The 16,110-nt window shown below is 35.9% G+C and overlaps 1 protein-coding gene across 2 annotated transcripts in view; it reads left to right on the top strand.

Annotated features, from left to right (window-relative positions):
• Kdm3 (Lysine demethylase 3) overlaps nucleotides 1-16,110 on the top strand; it is a 590,511-nt gene that overhangs the window by 519,449 nt on the left and 54,952 nt on the right. For both annotated transcript variants that reach the window (XM_085942105.1, XM_085942104.1), the window contains exon 8: nucleotides 12,816-13,767. In XM_085942105.1, coding sequence (XP_085798231.1) covers nucleotides 12,816-13,767 — 952 coding nt within the window. The remainder of the gene's footprint in view (nucleotides 1-12,815; nucleotides 13,768-16,110) is intronic.

Genomic DNA, 16,110 nt, shown 5'->3' with positions numbered 1-16,110 from the left:
AAATAATTATATCGGGTTTATATATTTCATTGAAATAATACTATGATATATAATTTATAGTATTAGGGAGTAGCAATTAACAGAAAACGCATGTACTTACATATTTTGCATGATGAATATAAAGTTTTTGAAAATGGCCTATAAAATGTCAAAAAAAACATTACAACATCAGTACCTATATATTAAAATTGAATATCTCAATATGTCCAACCACTTGCTTGAAACACCAAAGTACGATTTGAAGTATCTTTCGTACGAAACTTTTTCTAAAGGGTTTCATTAACCACGTAGGTCCGATATTCCCCATTTTACCCATCCATAAATCCATATAATATAATAATATGTTTTCATATTATATATTTTCGTAGTATCAACATAATATACGAAATCATTCAGATTTGGTACGATTTTAATAATACGCTAGCTGTCAGGTCCTTCTCATTATGGGAGCAAGTGTGATTTGTTATTTGATAGTGAAAATAAAAGTAGTTTAGTAGAAATTTTAAACTTTGATTTCAATAATAGGTATATAAAAAGTGGAATATTATTAAATATTATAGATATTACTATTAACAACTAATTCTTCCACTCTATACGTAAGCGCTTCATTAATTTCTCTAAATAGTATAGTATATCTACTAATAGCAGCGTTTCTATATAATTAAGTATCGATAAAGTCTCTTGCACATATTATCAATATCATTTATTTCATATTTCATTGTACCTACTACATCGTACAACTTAATTTTCTGAAAAACATAGGTTCCATAAATTATTAACGCATTTTTTAATTAAAAAATGTTGTAATATTCGAGTCCGTCCCAAAAAAAAAAGGACTCCAGATGTCCGGTGTCTAGTGATAAAGCTAGTCACAGTGAAGAATGAATTACGATTGAAATACATTCACTACAAGTTCAATTTTGTAGTCAGCGTTTAGGCTTTTTGTTCTGAGCAATAATTACAATCAAATATTATACTGTACTTAAGTATTGATTAGTGAGTAATTTATCGGTTACGTATTGTCTGTGTTTACCACTCTGCCTAGTTACATATCTGTGGTACGTGACTTCGTTATGCGGCCGCCTATCAGTAATTATTTATCTTACGATGTGAAAAAACTGGTTCGGAGTAGCGATGTTTGACGTCAATTCTGTTAGCGGTAGGTAAGTATGCCAGTAAGTTGGTAAATATTTCACTATGCCTTATTTTATTTTACCTCGGCTAAGTGATTCAATTTTCACATTTCGTTTTTGTCAATTAGAATGTTTGACATATAAGAAAACATGGCAGTCGTGCACAGCGAAGACAACATTACACAATTTCCTATGACATTCCGATTAAACGGGTTTTGTGAAATAGTACTTAATGACATACTATTATTATATTGACGGAGAATAATTATTAATTAAACTAAAAAAAATGAATACCTACTATGTTTTATTTTTATATCCACATAAGTAATACAAATTCGGACCGGTTTTATCCGCTTATATGTAATTAATTAAATATGTATGAAGTGACGACATAATCAATTTTTCTTTATTTCGTATGTCTTCTTCGGTACCCTTGACTGGGGTAATGGGCATTCACCGGAAAACCCGTGGCACGCTTGATTTGGTATATCGAGCTGAACAAATATGAGTTTTTCCACATTGTCATACCCCCTGCTAGATATGACCAAAATACTGCTTAGTGTCGAATACCAGATCGCCATCAATGTCCGTCAGAGAATTATCCGAGAATCAACATTCGCTACCAGCAACAAGTACCACATTTTATTTGTGTCTATATTCACTTGTTTTTTTCCGTCAAAAACTCACAGCCAGATGTTATACAAATTGGCAAGATGCAGGATCTTGAATATCAATCGTTTTGGTAATGTTTTTGGTCTTTCAGATTGATAATGTGCTATTTGTAATATTGTTATATTATTAATGTCCGCGTTGCATTCATCCACAACTTACCCACTGATCTGATCTGACTGATTCCACTCACTGTGTTGTTTTTATTTGTGATCGAATTAGTGTATTCCACATTCAAATACGATGTTAATGCTCTTCTGGACTTCATTACAATAACATAGAGCAAATCTTTCTAGTCTCGTATTTTTTATATACAGATAACATTTAATTTATAATTGAATTGCCACAACGCCCACAACACTGTCCATAGTACAAATTCTGCTTAGTGTTCGGTATTTTCTCAATTTATAACGTTCTATTCTTAGTATCTGAGTGAATTCTCATATCTTTGACCCCGATCTTTCTTTGCCCGTATAATAATATATTACAGATAGACGTGTTTTCTTTGTTTATTTTCCATTTATTCGGTTTTCTTTATCTGTTTACATGGAGCAATAACAACTGTTATCATTCTGTGAGCATTTTATCATTCGTCGGGCTCGACACGATAAGCTCTCTCCTTCCGCGCTCTGTATCACCAATTATAGCGACGCTCTTTATGCCTAGTGTGAATAGCGCACTTTTTATGTAGGTTATCGGGGTCATTGCGCAATGCATGTATGTACATTGTATCTGTGCAATTTCACTGGGTGCGTACCGCAGCTGTAGTGTGAAATAAAAATTTTCGCCGTCTTGATTAAACAGCGATCTCCTTTTGCTTCTGTCTGTGAATTTAAACTTTTGACATGTGCTCAACAAATCGGTCATATCGTAGAAAAAATGAGCATGTACCTATATTAAAGTATACAATATACCTCACATCAGCCTCGGCTGAGGCCCTACTGGTGTCTCTCTAGTGATGACTATTTCTTGACAATGTGATTTTGTGTGTTTGATTAGTTGTGTTTAGACTTAAGAGCATGTTTTACCGGTTCTTGGCGATTCGATTTACCTGTAATGCTACTTTTTCTTACACAAATTATATACTTATAGTATGAAAGTATACTATGTACTATCCATAGCTCAGGCAACTAGTCTGATATCAAAATGAAAATTTCTCATTGGCAGGAGTGATCTGCACTAAATTTAGATGTTTATACTAAACTAACCGTGCTACGTTTCTTAAGAGCTTATTTCAATTCCATTACTAAAGAGAACTACCTATAATATATTCTATAAATACATGTGTGACAGTGTAATATATTTTTTTTGTTTAATTGTTTATCTTTTAAATCCTTAATATTATTACCATCATATTTTCCGGTAATTTATCGGTAATCCGATATCTTCTTCACGTTTTTATAGGTTATGTCTTATCTCTGTAATTTTGCATGCCATAGTTGCATTGCTGTGCAGTTGATTTACGCCCTGTCGACAAACGCGTAAATGAATGTTAAGTACTATTATTAGCAACTGAACACGACATAATGGTATCTAATATAATATTACATCTTCCTTTTTCATGCATGAACAATCTAGCCTCAAAATTTGTATTGTAACAATTTCGGTGGTATGGTACTACTACGCGTCATTAAATTTAAGGTATTGAAGTTTCAGATGTCATTTTTATTATTAGGATTACCATAGGTCCCGGGTTGATTACCCTCAAACCCCATGACATTAAATGTACAAATCTCGTTTTGATTTCGTAATATACCTACAATAATATAAGTAGTTACTTATATATTTCATAATATGGTGTCCGCGAAATTTTGTCAATGTAGGTTCGACATTGTTTTAAATCTTTCTCGCCAAACAGATTTTTCGTCATGTCATTTTATTGATATTAATTTGTCATCTGTACGCAAATTAATAATATATAATTCAATAAGGAAAATACAGTCATGAGAGACTAACAAGGAAAATGGCACTATGTATTGACATTGAATTCAGTGTGTCTATTTGATTCCAAATTTATTAAACCTATAGCAAGCTGTAGGCGTTTAAAACTCAAAATCAATTGTGCCGACTATAATAATTTCATTGTTAATAAATAATAGTGGGTAACTATGCATGCATTCATTTTTTTTATAATCTAACTATGCATGCATTCATTTTTTTTATAATCTAACTTCAAAATATAATATGTACAAAAATAATCACGACTTCATTAAATGAAATCATGCGCTTTTACTTGTAATATTACGTACAACCTCGTAAACAATTACAAAAAAGGGAGTGAAGGACGAATTCTCGCTTAGTGTACGAATTTCGTGACGCAATCGTATGCGAGACGAGTTCAGTTCCCGCTGAGTTGTAAATTTGTTTGGAAAACTTCGCACTGCGATGTTGGTTCGCTAGACGGCTAGGGGTCGATTCGGTGAATAGCTAGAACCTACAACTCTGCTAGAACCGAAATAATTATAATGATCTGTTATTGACTTGTCTACCAAGGTTATTTCGATTGATGTTTTTTACGGGTCACAAATACTTCCAACGCTGGCACGAATTGTTTTTTTACGGGTTCAAATCTCTCGCTCGACCTTCGTATCTGTGCACACGATTCAGTGGGCAATGATCATCGCTATCGCTGTATATGTTTTACTTGCATCGGATACGAATGTTTTTTTTTGTTATTATTTTGTTCTGGCGAAGAATTAATTCATTAATATAATAGAAATGCGCATAGGAACAACAGTTACTATTCTGAAAGTTGAATAGATGACTTTTTACTGCTAGCATACATTATTAGTGTTTACTGTGTTTTTTTAAACTTACTAAATCATTTATTTACCTTATCTTTGAATAATACTGGACTACTGCATCTGAGTGTTATAATATTTTAATAAATCTTATAATCTTAAATAGATACTATTTTGAACAATTCAATAGTTTAAATTTACATTATTTTTAATTGCTAACATAAATGTTAAATGGATATTTTACTGGATCGTTTGAATTCTTCTAATACTTCAAATGGAGCCTCGGCCACCGACAATGTACCACACATACGAACGTCAGAACGAAGGACAAACTTAGAATGACGTATTATTGACACGTGTTTAAGTTTATCCCATATTCTTCCACACTCGGGATCTGTTGCCTGTTACTCCACACCCGTTGCGTATTTTATGTGCTCGCTGTTTTCATTGATATAGTTTTTTGTCAATTTATAAAAATAACGAAACTTTAATATATTAACTGTTAGAAAGCATTTGAGAGAAATGCATATAATATCTACGTGACTAAGTGATGCAAGTGGAACGCGCATGAAGGCGGGATTAAATTGGGTGCTCTGAAGACACATATTCTTTTTTTTTCAAATTTTCCTGCGTCAGGAGACAGCTTAAAAAACTGTGCATACTTTTGTCAAATAGAATGTGTGTGTGTGTGTGCTGCGCACTAACAGACGAACAGATAAATCAAGGCAAACTATAAGTAGTAATATAACGTAATATTTGTATAGATATTAAGTTACTACGAATTTATCGCTGTTTCGTGATTGATCATCTGTTACTATTGACAGTTGGCACTACAATATTAAAATTTAAGCGTTGTCTGCCTCTACTGTGCATCATTTTACGTTTAGATACTTTCAACAAAGGTAAATAATGGTGTACATCTCTAAATATTTTCTCTGTGCAACGCAACCTACATTTGACCTCCGCGTGCGAGTATTCATCAATCGCTGGAGTTTCTTATAAATGGCTATTTCGGAATGTTTTATCTATGCATTGTTTATTTTTCCATAGCGATAACGATTCCGTGATTCCTCACCAAGTACTTGTTTGTAAGAATGTTGTTTGCACGGTAAATAAACATCGCCTTGTGTATCTTTTGAGTCGTTTGCTTTGTACCCGTCCTCCATAAATAAAATGAATCTCGCGATACGAGTGTAATTCGTCGTTTGTTTCTTTTTGTCATATTGCATTTAAATCACACAAAATGAATGCCTAATAGTTGTTAATACAAATTATAATACGACAAAACAACAGGTATAATTAATTATAAATGGTTAATGGACAAAAACATTCAATATTTTTATTGGAAATACTAAAAAAACAGGATCAAAGTGCATTTGTGTTTATACATTTGAATTATAATAATTATTAGTTTGTGGAAACGATCGATATTATGTAAATGTTTTTCTTCGATGATCGCCAAGCTTGTTGTGATGAATCTGGTTGTCATTTTATGAATCATTACGCCGATATAAGTTTGTTATGCAGATTTTATAAATTATTCTACAGTGGCACCATTTTTGCGATTTGCAGTTCTAATGGTATTGTTTGCTACGATAGCTTGCAAATAAAAGCAATACCTACAACTGCGAATCGCTTTTGTCGTACCTATCGTGCTATTGATTCTATTATACCTCTATCGGTTCTATGCAGATTATATGGCCTCCACAAAGCGAAGGTTACACTAATCGATATTTTTATACCACGATGGTGAAATACCATTCTTCCATGTCAATAGGACCTTGCTCTGGATCACACGCATGGAAAATATGAATTTTGCACACACGGTTTCAGAGGCGGTGGACGCTGTGCCACTAATTCCAGTATCGGATAAGTCGCACCCACAGAACAGATAATAAATAGAATACCGATAGGCTATATTCAATACGCCGCACGTTGAAGCAGGGTTTTTGAATGTGTGAGTGTCCTACGAAAATGAAGCACGCATTATGCACGTGCAATAGTGTATGTAATACACCAACATTAAATGAGCGTAAATGCATAAACCGAAAGCGGTTTTTAGTATTCGACGTACAACGTATTCTTGACACGTGTGTAAGTTTAACCCGGATTCTTCCTTACTCGAGACGGTTACCTGCTATCGCCTTACCCGTTGGGTATTTCAGTTCCCATTATTTCTGAGTTCCCTGGTCGCACCACTTTCTATCGACAATCTCCTTGTGAGATCAACAGCGCGTAGATCGCTTCTGTATTAGGTACTGCTGCAGGATGAGGATCGTCGATCACGGTAACGAAATCCGTGCGAAATATCGCGGTTTCAACGGCATTCAGAACACAATGTCCATGTCACGTGTCCCTTCCTAAGACGGTACTTCAGTGAAACGGCAAATAATTTTCAACTATAGGTGCGACGAAATTTCGGATTCGCTGCCAATCGGAGAGCGAAAGTCGAGCTGTGAACACGTCAATTTGTTTTGTGATGGCGTCGGGGGAATTAATTCTTAAATCGTGTAAAGATGACTAAAAACGTTACCCATTTACTTGAAAAAGAAAACATGTCAATGAATATATTATTATTATTAGTAATAGAACAATAAACATACCATTAAATGGACGCATGTTGACTTTTTATGACAAATTATGTTTTGTTCTGCACTCATTTGCACAATCTTCGCGTCGCGTAGTCACGATCGTTTTAGACCTTGCCCCAGCTGAAGTATTATAGCCTTAATAAAATATAGGTGTAGCAAATTTTCTCCTGTGTATATAAATATCATAGCATTTTGAAGTAGGTACAACATACAGTTTTTCGCAATGGTTTGTTTCCAAAGAGATTATTTGACTTGCTTATTTACTAACGTGGAAATTGTTCTTGAGCGACCTGCTAGCCTAGTTCATAGTGGAAAACTGGTGTAATTAGTATTGTGCGTTTTGAATAATAATTACAATTTTAAATAATATTATGGCGCAGGAATGCATTATAATCGTTTATAGGTCATAAAACGCGCATATTTGTAGCATTTTGATTGGAGGAATTCCCAGTATTAATTCGACCGGCTAGCCGCCTAAATTTCGTATTCAATTTCCCCCGCTCGCCTTGCCTGGCTGTGTTTTTAACGATTCAGCGGCCGTAGTCGCAGCCAAAGGATGGGTCGGGGTCACGACGCCCTCTCGCCGACGCGTCCCAATGTACTTAAATATTACGCGACCCGCTTCCTAATAACGTCTGTAACCCCATTACATAATACTATAACATCTGCGATTATCTGATAAGGAAATACCAAGCATTTTTTTCCGAATAATATTGTTATTTTAGCTTATCACTTACTTTCCTGTAACAGTCGGGTTATCGCGTTATCAGTGGTGTCAATATTCCAAACTAAATGATTGAATCAGCAAAGCGTTCGTATCAGTTTAATAACACAACTAATTATTATGCATGCATAACTGATGTTTTCTTCTAAAGGCCGACCCACATTCTGTTTAAAAACGGTTATGTGTTCCTGGTTCCAACCCTAGTTAAATAGATTACTAGTTGGATACTTATATTAAATGTATGACAATAGGAATCTATATTTTATTAATAACTTACAAGAATTAATACGCTATCTGTGCAATCTTAAGTTTTCTTTGATTGAATCAAGTAAATGAATATAAAACATGCACGCTTTTATCTGTTTATGTATAGCGACATTTCACCGTGGAATTAATTAATTAATCCTTGCTTGTTATTGTAGAAACCATACATATCTTAAAAGTAAAATGTGTGAACAATGGCCCTTCTGGTAGGTACTAATCAAACGAGGCTAGTTCTGATGTTCTGTGTCCATGTTAAATTATCGGGAATAGTTAGTTAAGTACATACTTACTCACTCTATAATTATTACGTTTTATTCATTCTAATGATAATGGTTTTCTTCGGTTTATACTTCATTATACTGACAAGGATTTCGTATACCAATAATTGGATTGGCATTTAGGTACCTACATAAGTGTCTTAATTTTGAGTGGAGTATCTTTTTGTTAATTTTAAAGATATTGATTTTGCCATTTATTCGGAGTATTTATTTAACCATCTTTACATTTATATTTCGATAAGGTAAATTGTTATTGTATATTTAATTAATCTGTCAATCGATTTTATAGCCCAAAACACATGTCAACACTGATTAATCCAAAATTTTTGAATTATTCAAAATTTCGTTTAAAAATCATTCATTTGGCACTTCCGCACTTTCTTGTACAATACTATGATACTCCATATTAGTTTTACCATGCATGTGTAATTTCGACTGATTACACTATAATCAATCCGAACAGTATGTGAATTTGAACAATTCAGAGGAATGTTATGCAGCTAATGTATGTTTATTCAAATCGTGCCAACACTCGACTCCACTCCACGTTTTCAATCCGACAATGCAATCAATCCCATGCCAGAAGCATTCATTCAGTTGATTGATTCTAACCATACCACTCACGTATAACGCGTTGTACCTAATATAAAAGAATTAATCATGACGGTTTACGTAATAATAATATATTGATAACATTTATCATTCGGATGTTGTAAAAGTATTGTACATCCCAATAACAAGGCATTTGTGAAGATTTTGTCTCATTCCAATTTAATAATATAACATGTCAATTGGGCCTTCGATTTCCACCAAACATAACTGGATATAGACTGTTTAAACTCATTGATATTGTATTTAGAGTTGACTTTCAGCTTTATCGCCTAATTATAATAAGCTTTGTTATTAATTAAATAGTAACTCGGCATAAATGTTCATTGTAATCAAAATGTATATTGTCGTATTTAAATGATTATATACATGCGCTTTGTGTTCAGTCAAGTCTGGCCGCTTTTGCATGAAGGTACTTTGGAAGGAACTGGTTACCTTGACATAGCGGCGATTCGAATGCTGGTCGCGCAGGCGCTCGCTCAGTGTTTCGGATGCACGTACCTACCCATCTCGCGAACGCTGCTTTATCCATCCCATCTCCGCATCTGCTCAAGTGTTACTAGAATACTAAATTAACCAATACGAGGGACGTTCCGGTGCTGGGAATTGGCCTGATAATAAACTGAACTGAAATTTCAACAAATATAGCTTAATTTACCTTATCACGCTATATTCTTGGTGGATAGACCACGTTCGCATCCTTTCCTTATGTATACCATCAGATTTCGCGTCTTCTTGCCATGTATACAATGCGGGGTGGGGTGTAGATTGTTTTTGGAACCTTGCTAATATCTGTCAGAGGGTAGGCTACGACGGCGGCATCCGTGGGGGTTAGTTGAAAGAACACGGCGTGTCATCCTTTCAGATGGCATCCGAAGGACGTGAAGCGCCACTTAGTGATTGTATAACATAAATTTACTGACAATGACTGAAAATAACTAGTAAAGATGCGTCGAGTTACTATGAGATTTCTAGATTAGTATGTGAAATATAACTTTGAATCAAAATATTTTCTCCACACTGAAGTGAAGCAAGCCATAAAATAATGAATAATATTTCGTAGATGTACAGATAATTTGTTAAAATAAAATCAACCGAGACCAGAAATTACATTGATACAACTAATAAAATAATTGTGTAGATATAACTAGTTAAAAATAATAAGTTTGATCCACGGCTAAACTGTAGTAAGTACTATTTTACTGTCCATACGTATAATTCTAGAATAAAATTAAATTTAGATACGGCAGCTATATAATTGGATGTAGGGTTGAATAGTGATCAAATCTGTGCAGTTTATTCAAAACTGATTTTTTAGCTGTAGGTATAATCTTGGAAGAAATTATTTAATGAAAAATTCGCCACTGTACTAAATTATAAACTGGATAGAATAACGGTTATCCGGATTGATTAAGTGGTCTATAAAAAATAGTACAGTTAGATTGAAATATTTTTAGTAGAAATACTTCAATATTATCCGCGATTAAGTCGGACATTTTTTTTTTGTTTGTTTATTGAATCATCTTCACCAAAGTGGTTTTCGAAAGGTTAACATTTCTTAGATTATTTTGTGCTTGTACGCCTTCGAAACTTGTTCCTATTATACGCGACAATGAATACTAATTTGGTTTTATAGTGCGTTCACGATTACAAATTCACGATCACATTGAATATGGCACAGTTTCGCTTGATTGACGAATGGCCACCATTATTATTTAAAGAATGCGCTGCACGCGACTATATTGTTGAAAGTTGCTCATAGCCATAATAGGCGCAATCAAAAGGTGAACAAGCCCAAAGGCGGTTGCATCTAAAATCGCTTAACCGACCGTGAGAAGATGAAGAATTGCATAAGTAATTAGATGCACGAGGCGTTTTAAGAATATTAATATTTCAATTTGTCCGTCAAATGAGTTTTCACAGATGACCCAGTCACTCAAAATACTGTAGCCTAAACATGCCCTTAATTGGATGTAACGATAGAAACAGGGAACTCAGAAATAATGGGAACTGAAATACCTAACGGGTAAGGCGATAGCAGGTAACCGACTCGAGTAAGGAAGAATCCGGATTAAACTTACACACGTGTCAAGAATACGTTTTACGTCGAATACTGAAAAGTGCTCTCGGTTTATGCATTTACGCTCATTTAATGTTGGTGTATTACACACATTATTGCGCGTGCATAATGCGTGCTTCATTTTCGTATGACACTCACACATTCAAAAACTCTGCATCAACATGCGGCGTATTGAATATTGCCTATCGGTATTATATTTATTATCTGTTCTGTGGATAGAAATTACCGCCAAATTTTTACAAAACACCCCCTATCATTTGTAATGTCACCAGATTTTAACAAGGCAAGTTCGTAATGCTTTGGAATCGTTCTCAAATAAAAAATACAGTATTATGAATGTGTGTTATCAATAACTCGCCCTCGTAGTGTAAGGCACTGGTTTCTCATTCGGGGTTTTGGGGTTCGATCCTGGTGAGGACGATGCAATGTATTGTGACATCACATAATCACTACATCAGATAATCTCAAAGACTGAGTGTTGGTGTGATTGGTACACTACGAGAGCTTCTTCTCTCTTTGATGGTGTCTTCCAATTGGCGACTAAGTTATAGTACATTTATCATTGTCCTGGGCAAGTGGTATCAAATCACGAACGCCTTGTACAGTGAGGTGAGGTGAGGCATATCACTCTGCTGCTCTCTACCATTCCTTACACTGTGAGTTAGAGTAAACCATAATATTATTTCTCATCGCTGAAACAATGGCCGAAGTATGCAGTTTTTATGCGTTTGATGGTAGCTATATGTAAACGAATTATTTAAATTTATCCATACATATAATTAGTTATGCATACAATAATTTGGCAATGATCAATAAATTTCTATTAACTTCTGGCATGTGCCGAGTTCACACGCACTCGTCCATCAAGATGACGAATTGAGTAGTAGTATATGAGCCAAGAAATAGTAATCAATAATACACGGCCCTCCGCCGAGACTTGCCACATAGCTCTTTGTGCTATATGTTATTGTCTGCACAATCAACCACAACGTTATTTGAATGGTTCCTTCTACGCTGGCTCGTAATGTTTCCACCCACACGACTTTCGACGCTCTGCACGCCCACTGAAGCTGCATTGTGTTCCGTACTTGCCCATACATCAAACTGGCACACATAATGGATATAGGGGCATCGCATTCGCCTAGTCTCGGGTCTCCACTCGCTTCCCACCTTCCTCGTAGCCATCCTTTTTGCTCTCCTACTTCGGTTGTCTGTTTATATTTCTCTATTATTTCGTTTGGTAGTCGTGACTGCTTTTTTATACGTAGGTTGATACGATCTACGATAGCATGAATGTTTGTAAAAAATCAAGCTGTAATTAAAGCGATAACGGATGATCTCTGCCGAAGATCATTCTCATTCATTAATCATTTAGCATTGACATTAAAAATTGACAAAGAATGCAACAAAGTTTTTAAGTAACGTTACGTAAAACACCTACGTTGCATTATTATTTACTGTTATATGCTTTAGTAGAAAGATTAGCGAGGCCATTGCCCAAGCAATATTGCAATACATATTATCTAGTTGTTATTTGTGCATAGAGAGTTCATTAATATTTAGGTACCTTTACCATTTTATTGCTATGTCGAAATCGATAAGCAACGCCTATGTTTTGATGTTTCCCATTCTCATGTATTCCGGAGGAGATGTGTGAATACTGGTAGTAATTAATTATGTTTTATTTGACATTGATATTAACCTTCGTTTTTTCTTTTTGTTTCAGAAATTAAGAAGACTGTGAAAAATAGAAAATTGCGAGTGTTAACAATAGTAGCTGAAAAGTTAAAAACCGAAGGAACCAATATTATCGCGTGTAGACCTCCGGAACCGGCGGTTGTGAAAGAAGAGAGCCTAGATAGCGACAGAGGGGAGAGTGAAAAGACTGCGAGGGACGAGGAAAAAGAGGATTTGAGTCTGAAGGAATCGCCTGTTGCGGAAGAGAGCGATCCTGCTATCGAAGAAGAAGAAGTCCCGGATCACTCTTCGCCCGCCCCGACTGAATCTCCGTGCGATCCTTGCGATGTGCCCGCGGACATCCCGCTGAAGAGCGAGCGCGAGGAGACGTCGAACCCGCCTTCCCCCGCCCGAGAGACGAGTCCGCCGGGGCACACGGGCGGCGAGCCCCTCGAGGGCGGAGAGGCCGCCATCGCCCCGATCCGGATCGCCGCCGGTGGAGATGGAGTGAGCGCGGGCAGCGGGAGCCGGGCGGCAGAAGAGATCGGCGCGCTGGACGAGTGCGCTCTCGGCGCGGGCCGGCGCGTCGAAGATGCGGCCAGGATGGACGACGCGGGCCGCTTCCCGGACGACCGGAGCGACTCCGGCGTGAGCAGCCTGCGATCGGCGTCGGGCGACGAGCGAAGCGGCTCACGGTCGAGCGCGCTGAGCGCCCCCGAGGAGCACGAGCCGCAGGTGCGCCACGTGCACTCGGTGCAGCACCACTCGCTGGTGATGGCTCATCCGCCGGCGACCGCGCAGGCCGCCGCCGTGGCGACGCCCACCCACGCCTCCCAGACGCTCCACTCGCACCACCAGCACCAGCTGCAACACCAGCAGCCGCCGCATCACTACCCTCCGCCGCCTCTGCTCCACTTGCCACCGCCCACGCACTACGGCCAAGATCTCCTCTGGAATAAGCGCTTTCCTGAAGAGTACCTCGAACGGGACAGACTTTTAAGGTAGCCTTTTTATTCGTATCATATAACTTATATTTGATATATTCTGCATGAATATGTTAGGTCTTGAGACGATAACATATTTCATAGGAGTATAAAATATCTAGTAGGTATAGCCTCACGATAGATAGATTGGTTGTGAGAACATAGTTTGAAGTAGGTAACTCCCTATTGTCTTAAACTTAAATGCAGTGTCTTTTATCAGTTCATCATATTCGAAATGTAAATAATTAGCATAGCAAGATTGTATAACTCACCAATTAACTACTTACAATCTACCGACATAATCATTTAATTCCTTGAACTTAGGTATATCACTTCAATCCAACAAATTTAATGATTTCTCGAATACTTCCAGTACCTAACATTTTTGTTTAATAATACCCACCTTGCATTACAAAAAAAAACAACACAATACATCTCGATGTTGTACGAGAATGTCAAAACGATTGTTCTCGCGATTAATCAGATTATCCCACGCGAGAAGCAAAAAGCATTGTGAAAAATAATCTCCACTAGCGTCCACGTACTTCCTCCTCTGTACAATATAATGCCATCACGATGAGAGACGAGTCATTGTTCTTTTCGCATTTAAATGCCTATTATTGTTATCAAATCGGACAGGTTACATAACCTGTTTTGAATTGTCGGACGTTTTTTCCAAGGCGCTTATTAAATTTCAAGTCCATGAGACGCATTTAGAGAAGCTGCTATTGTTGGACATTGATCATCCTAAGTGACTTGAACTCGGGTCATTATGGAATAATAATAATCATCGTTCATTCTCTTGATAGTTAGCACAAATGATTGTTATAAGAAATTTTACACAAGTGTCTTTACTATAAGCAATCTACATCGTCAGTCACCCCGTAACCGTGAGTGAACAAATACTTTTGAACTGTCGTCAGTTATCCACAGGTTGTGTAGTCGGTCACTTCTGCGGGCATTTACTATACATGAGTAGGTTAAGAACAAAAAGCGTTGTCTTCATTTTGGAATTGCACAATAGTCAATTTTTTAAATGTTTAAATTAGACTAAATAACAAAGTTTTTAATTTAATCTATGATTGGATATACTTTATTAATATAATAGAATTTGAAATGTAGATTCAAAAAAACCCTCAAAATTATGTGTAAGTGATAACGACAAGCCCGTTTGCTTTTAACTTTTATTATTTCATCGGTTGAATTTTCTGTTTTCCAAATTTTTTAATTTGTCGTATATTTATACAAACGCATATAATATTTGGATTCAATCTTAAATCTCAATTAACTCGGAACTGATTACCCCACCCACGGTGGCCGCGCGGCTTAAGCGTTGGACTATCACGCCGTGGGTCTCAGGTTCGAATCCTGGGTCTGGCAAAGTACACATATTATATTGTTTTTCAATTTGTGTGTGAGTCAGGGTATGGACCTAATAGGTTGAGCAAGTGGCTGACATCCATTTCTCGTAAAAAACAAAATCTGTCAATACAACTCTGTGGAGGCCCATATCATCCTATTAGAATTGGACATGGTCGGGAAAAAAAAGTTTGGACGTGACGTCATATTGGCCTATCTCAAAATTTAAAATCAGAATTAAAATGGGATTTAAATACATCGAACACTGAAAAATTAATTCATTAGGACTTTTAAGTATTATAATTATAATCTAATAATGACGTTTATTTAGATTCCTGTTTTATCATTTACTATTATAATATTATAAATCACTGAGTGATACATTACCTCCATACTTATCATGAATGAATAGTTGGTTCTATGCTTTTTTTGCTAGATATGTTATCAATCTCGAAACAGATGTCCCACTTTTCGTTCTCCTTTTTGTTTATCACTATTGATCGCTAAATAAACGTTAGATCACGTTTTTTAATATTCTAAACATTATTTAATATTCAAGGTTTTTTTTCTAAATTCAAACGTAACGTAATATACAGATAAAGAATTTTGAATATATTAAAAACTTTCTATTGCGTTTTGACTTAATATTATTGGAAATGCATATATTATTTCACTTTGACGATAAATCGTATGAAGTTATATAATAGCAACTATTATTAAATTTATAAATAAATAAAATTGTTGCCGTAAAACGCGTATAAATTAATAGTATTGCATTAACAAATTAATGTTTCATGCTTGGGATACGATGCGGCAAATGCATCGTTAAAATTATTCAAGATGTTCCAACAATAATTGGGTACATAGCTAATATGAATCAAGACAGAAATTTTCCGTTGTTTTTTTACTAGATAAATAAACAATAATGCAAATATAACGTAATATTATGCACATTACCGATTCTTTTTCATTCCGGAGTCTGCATATTTGCATTTGTATTGA

The sequence above is a fragment of the Rhyacophila brunnea genome, unplaced genomic scaffold (assembly GCF_057557595.1).
Source record: "Rhyacophila brunnea isolate RB1 unplaced genomic scaffold, BYU_Rbru_1.0 scaffold_14, whole genome shotgun sequence".
Classification (NCBI taxonomy): Eukaryota; Metazoa; Arthropoda; class Insecta; order Trichoptera; family Rhyacophilidae; genus Rhyacophila; species Rhyacophila brunnea.
The sequence above is the reverse complement of the archived record's forward strand: the minus strand, read 5'-3'. Positions and strand labels throughout refer to the sequence as shown.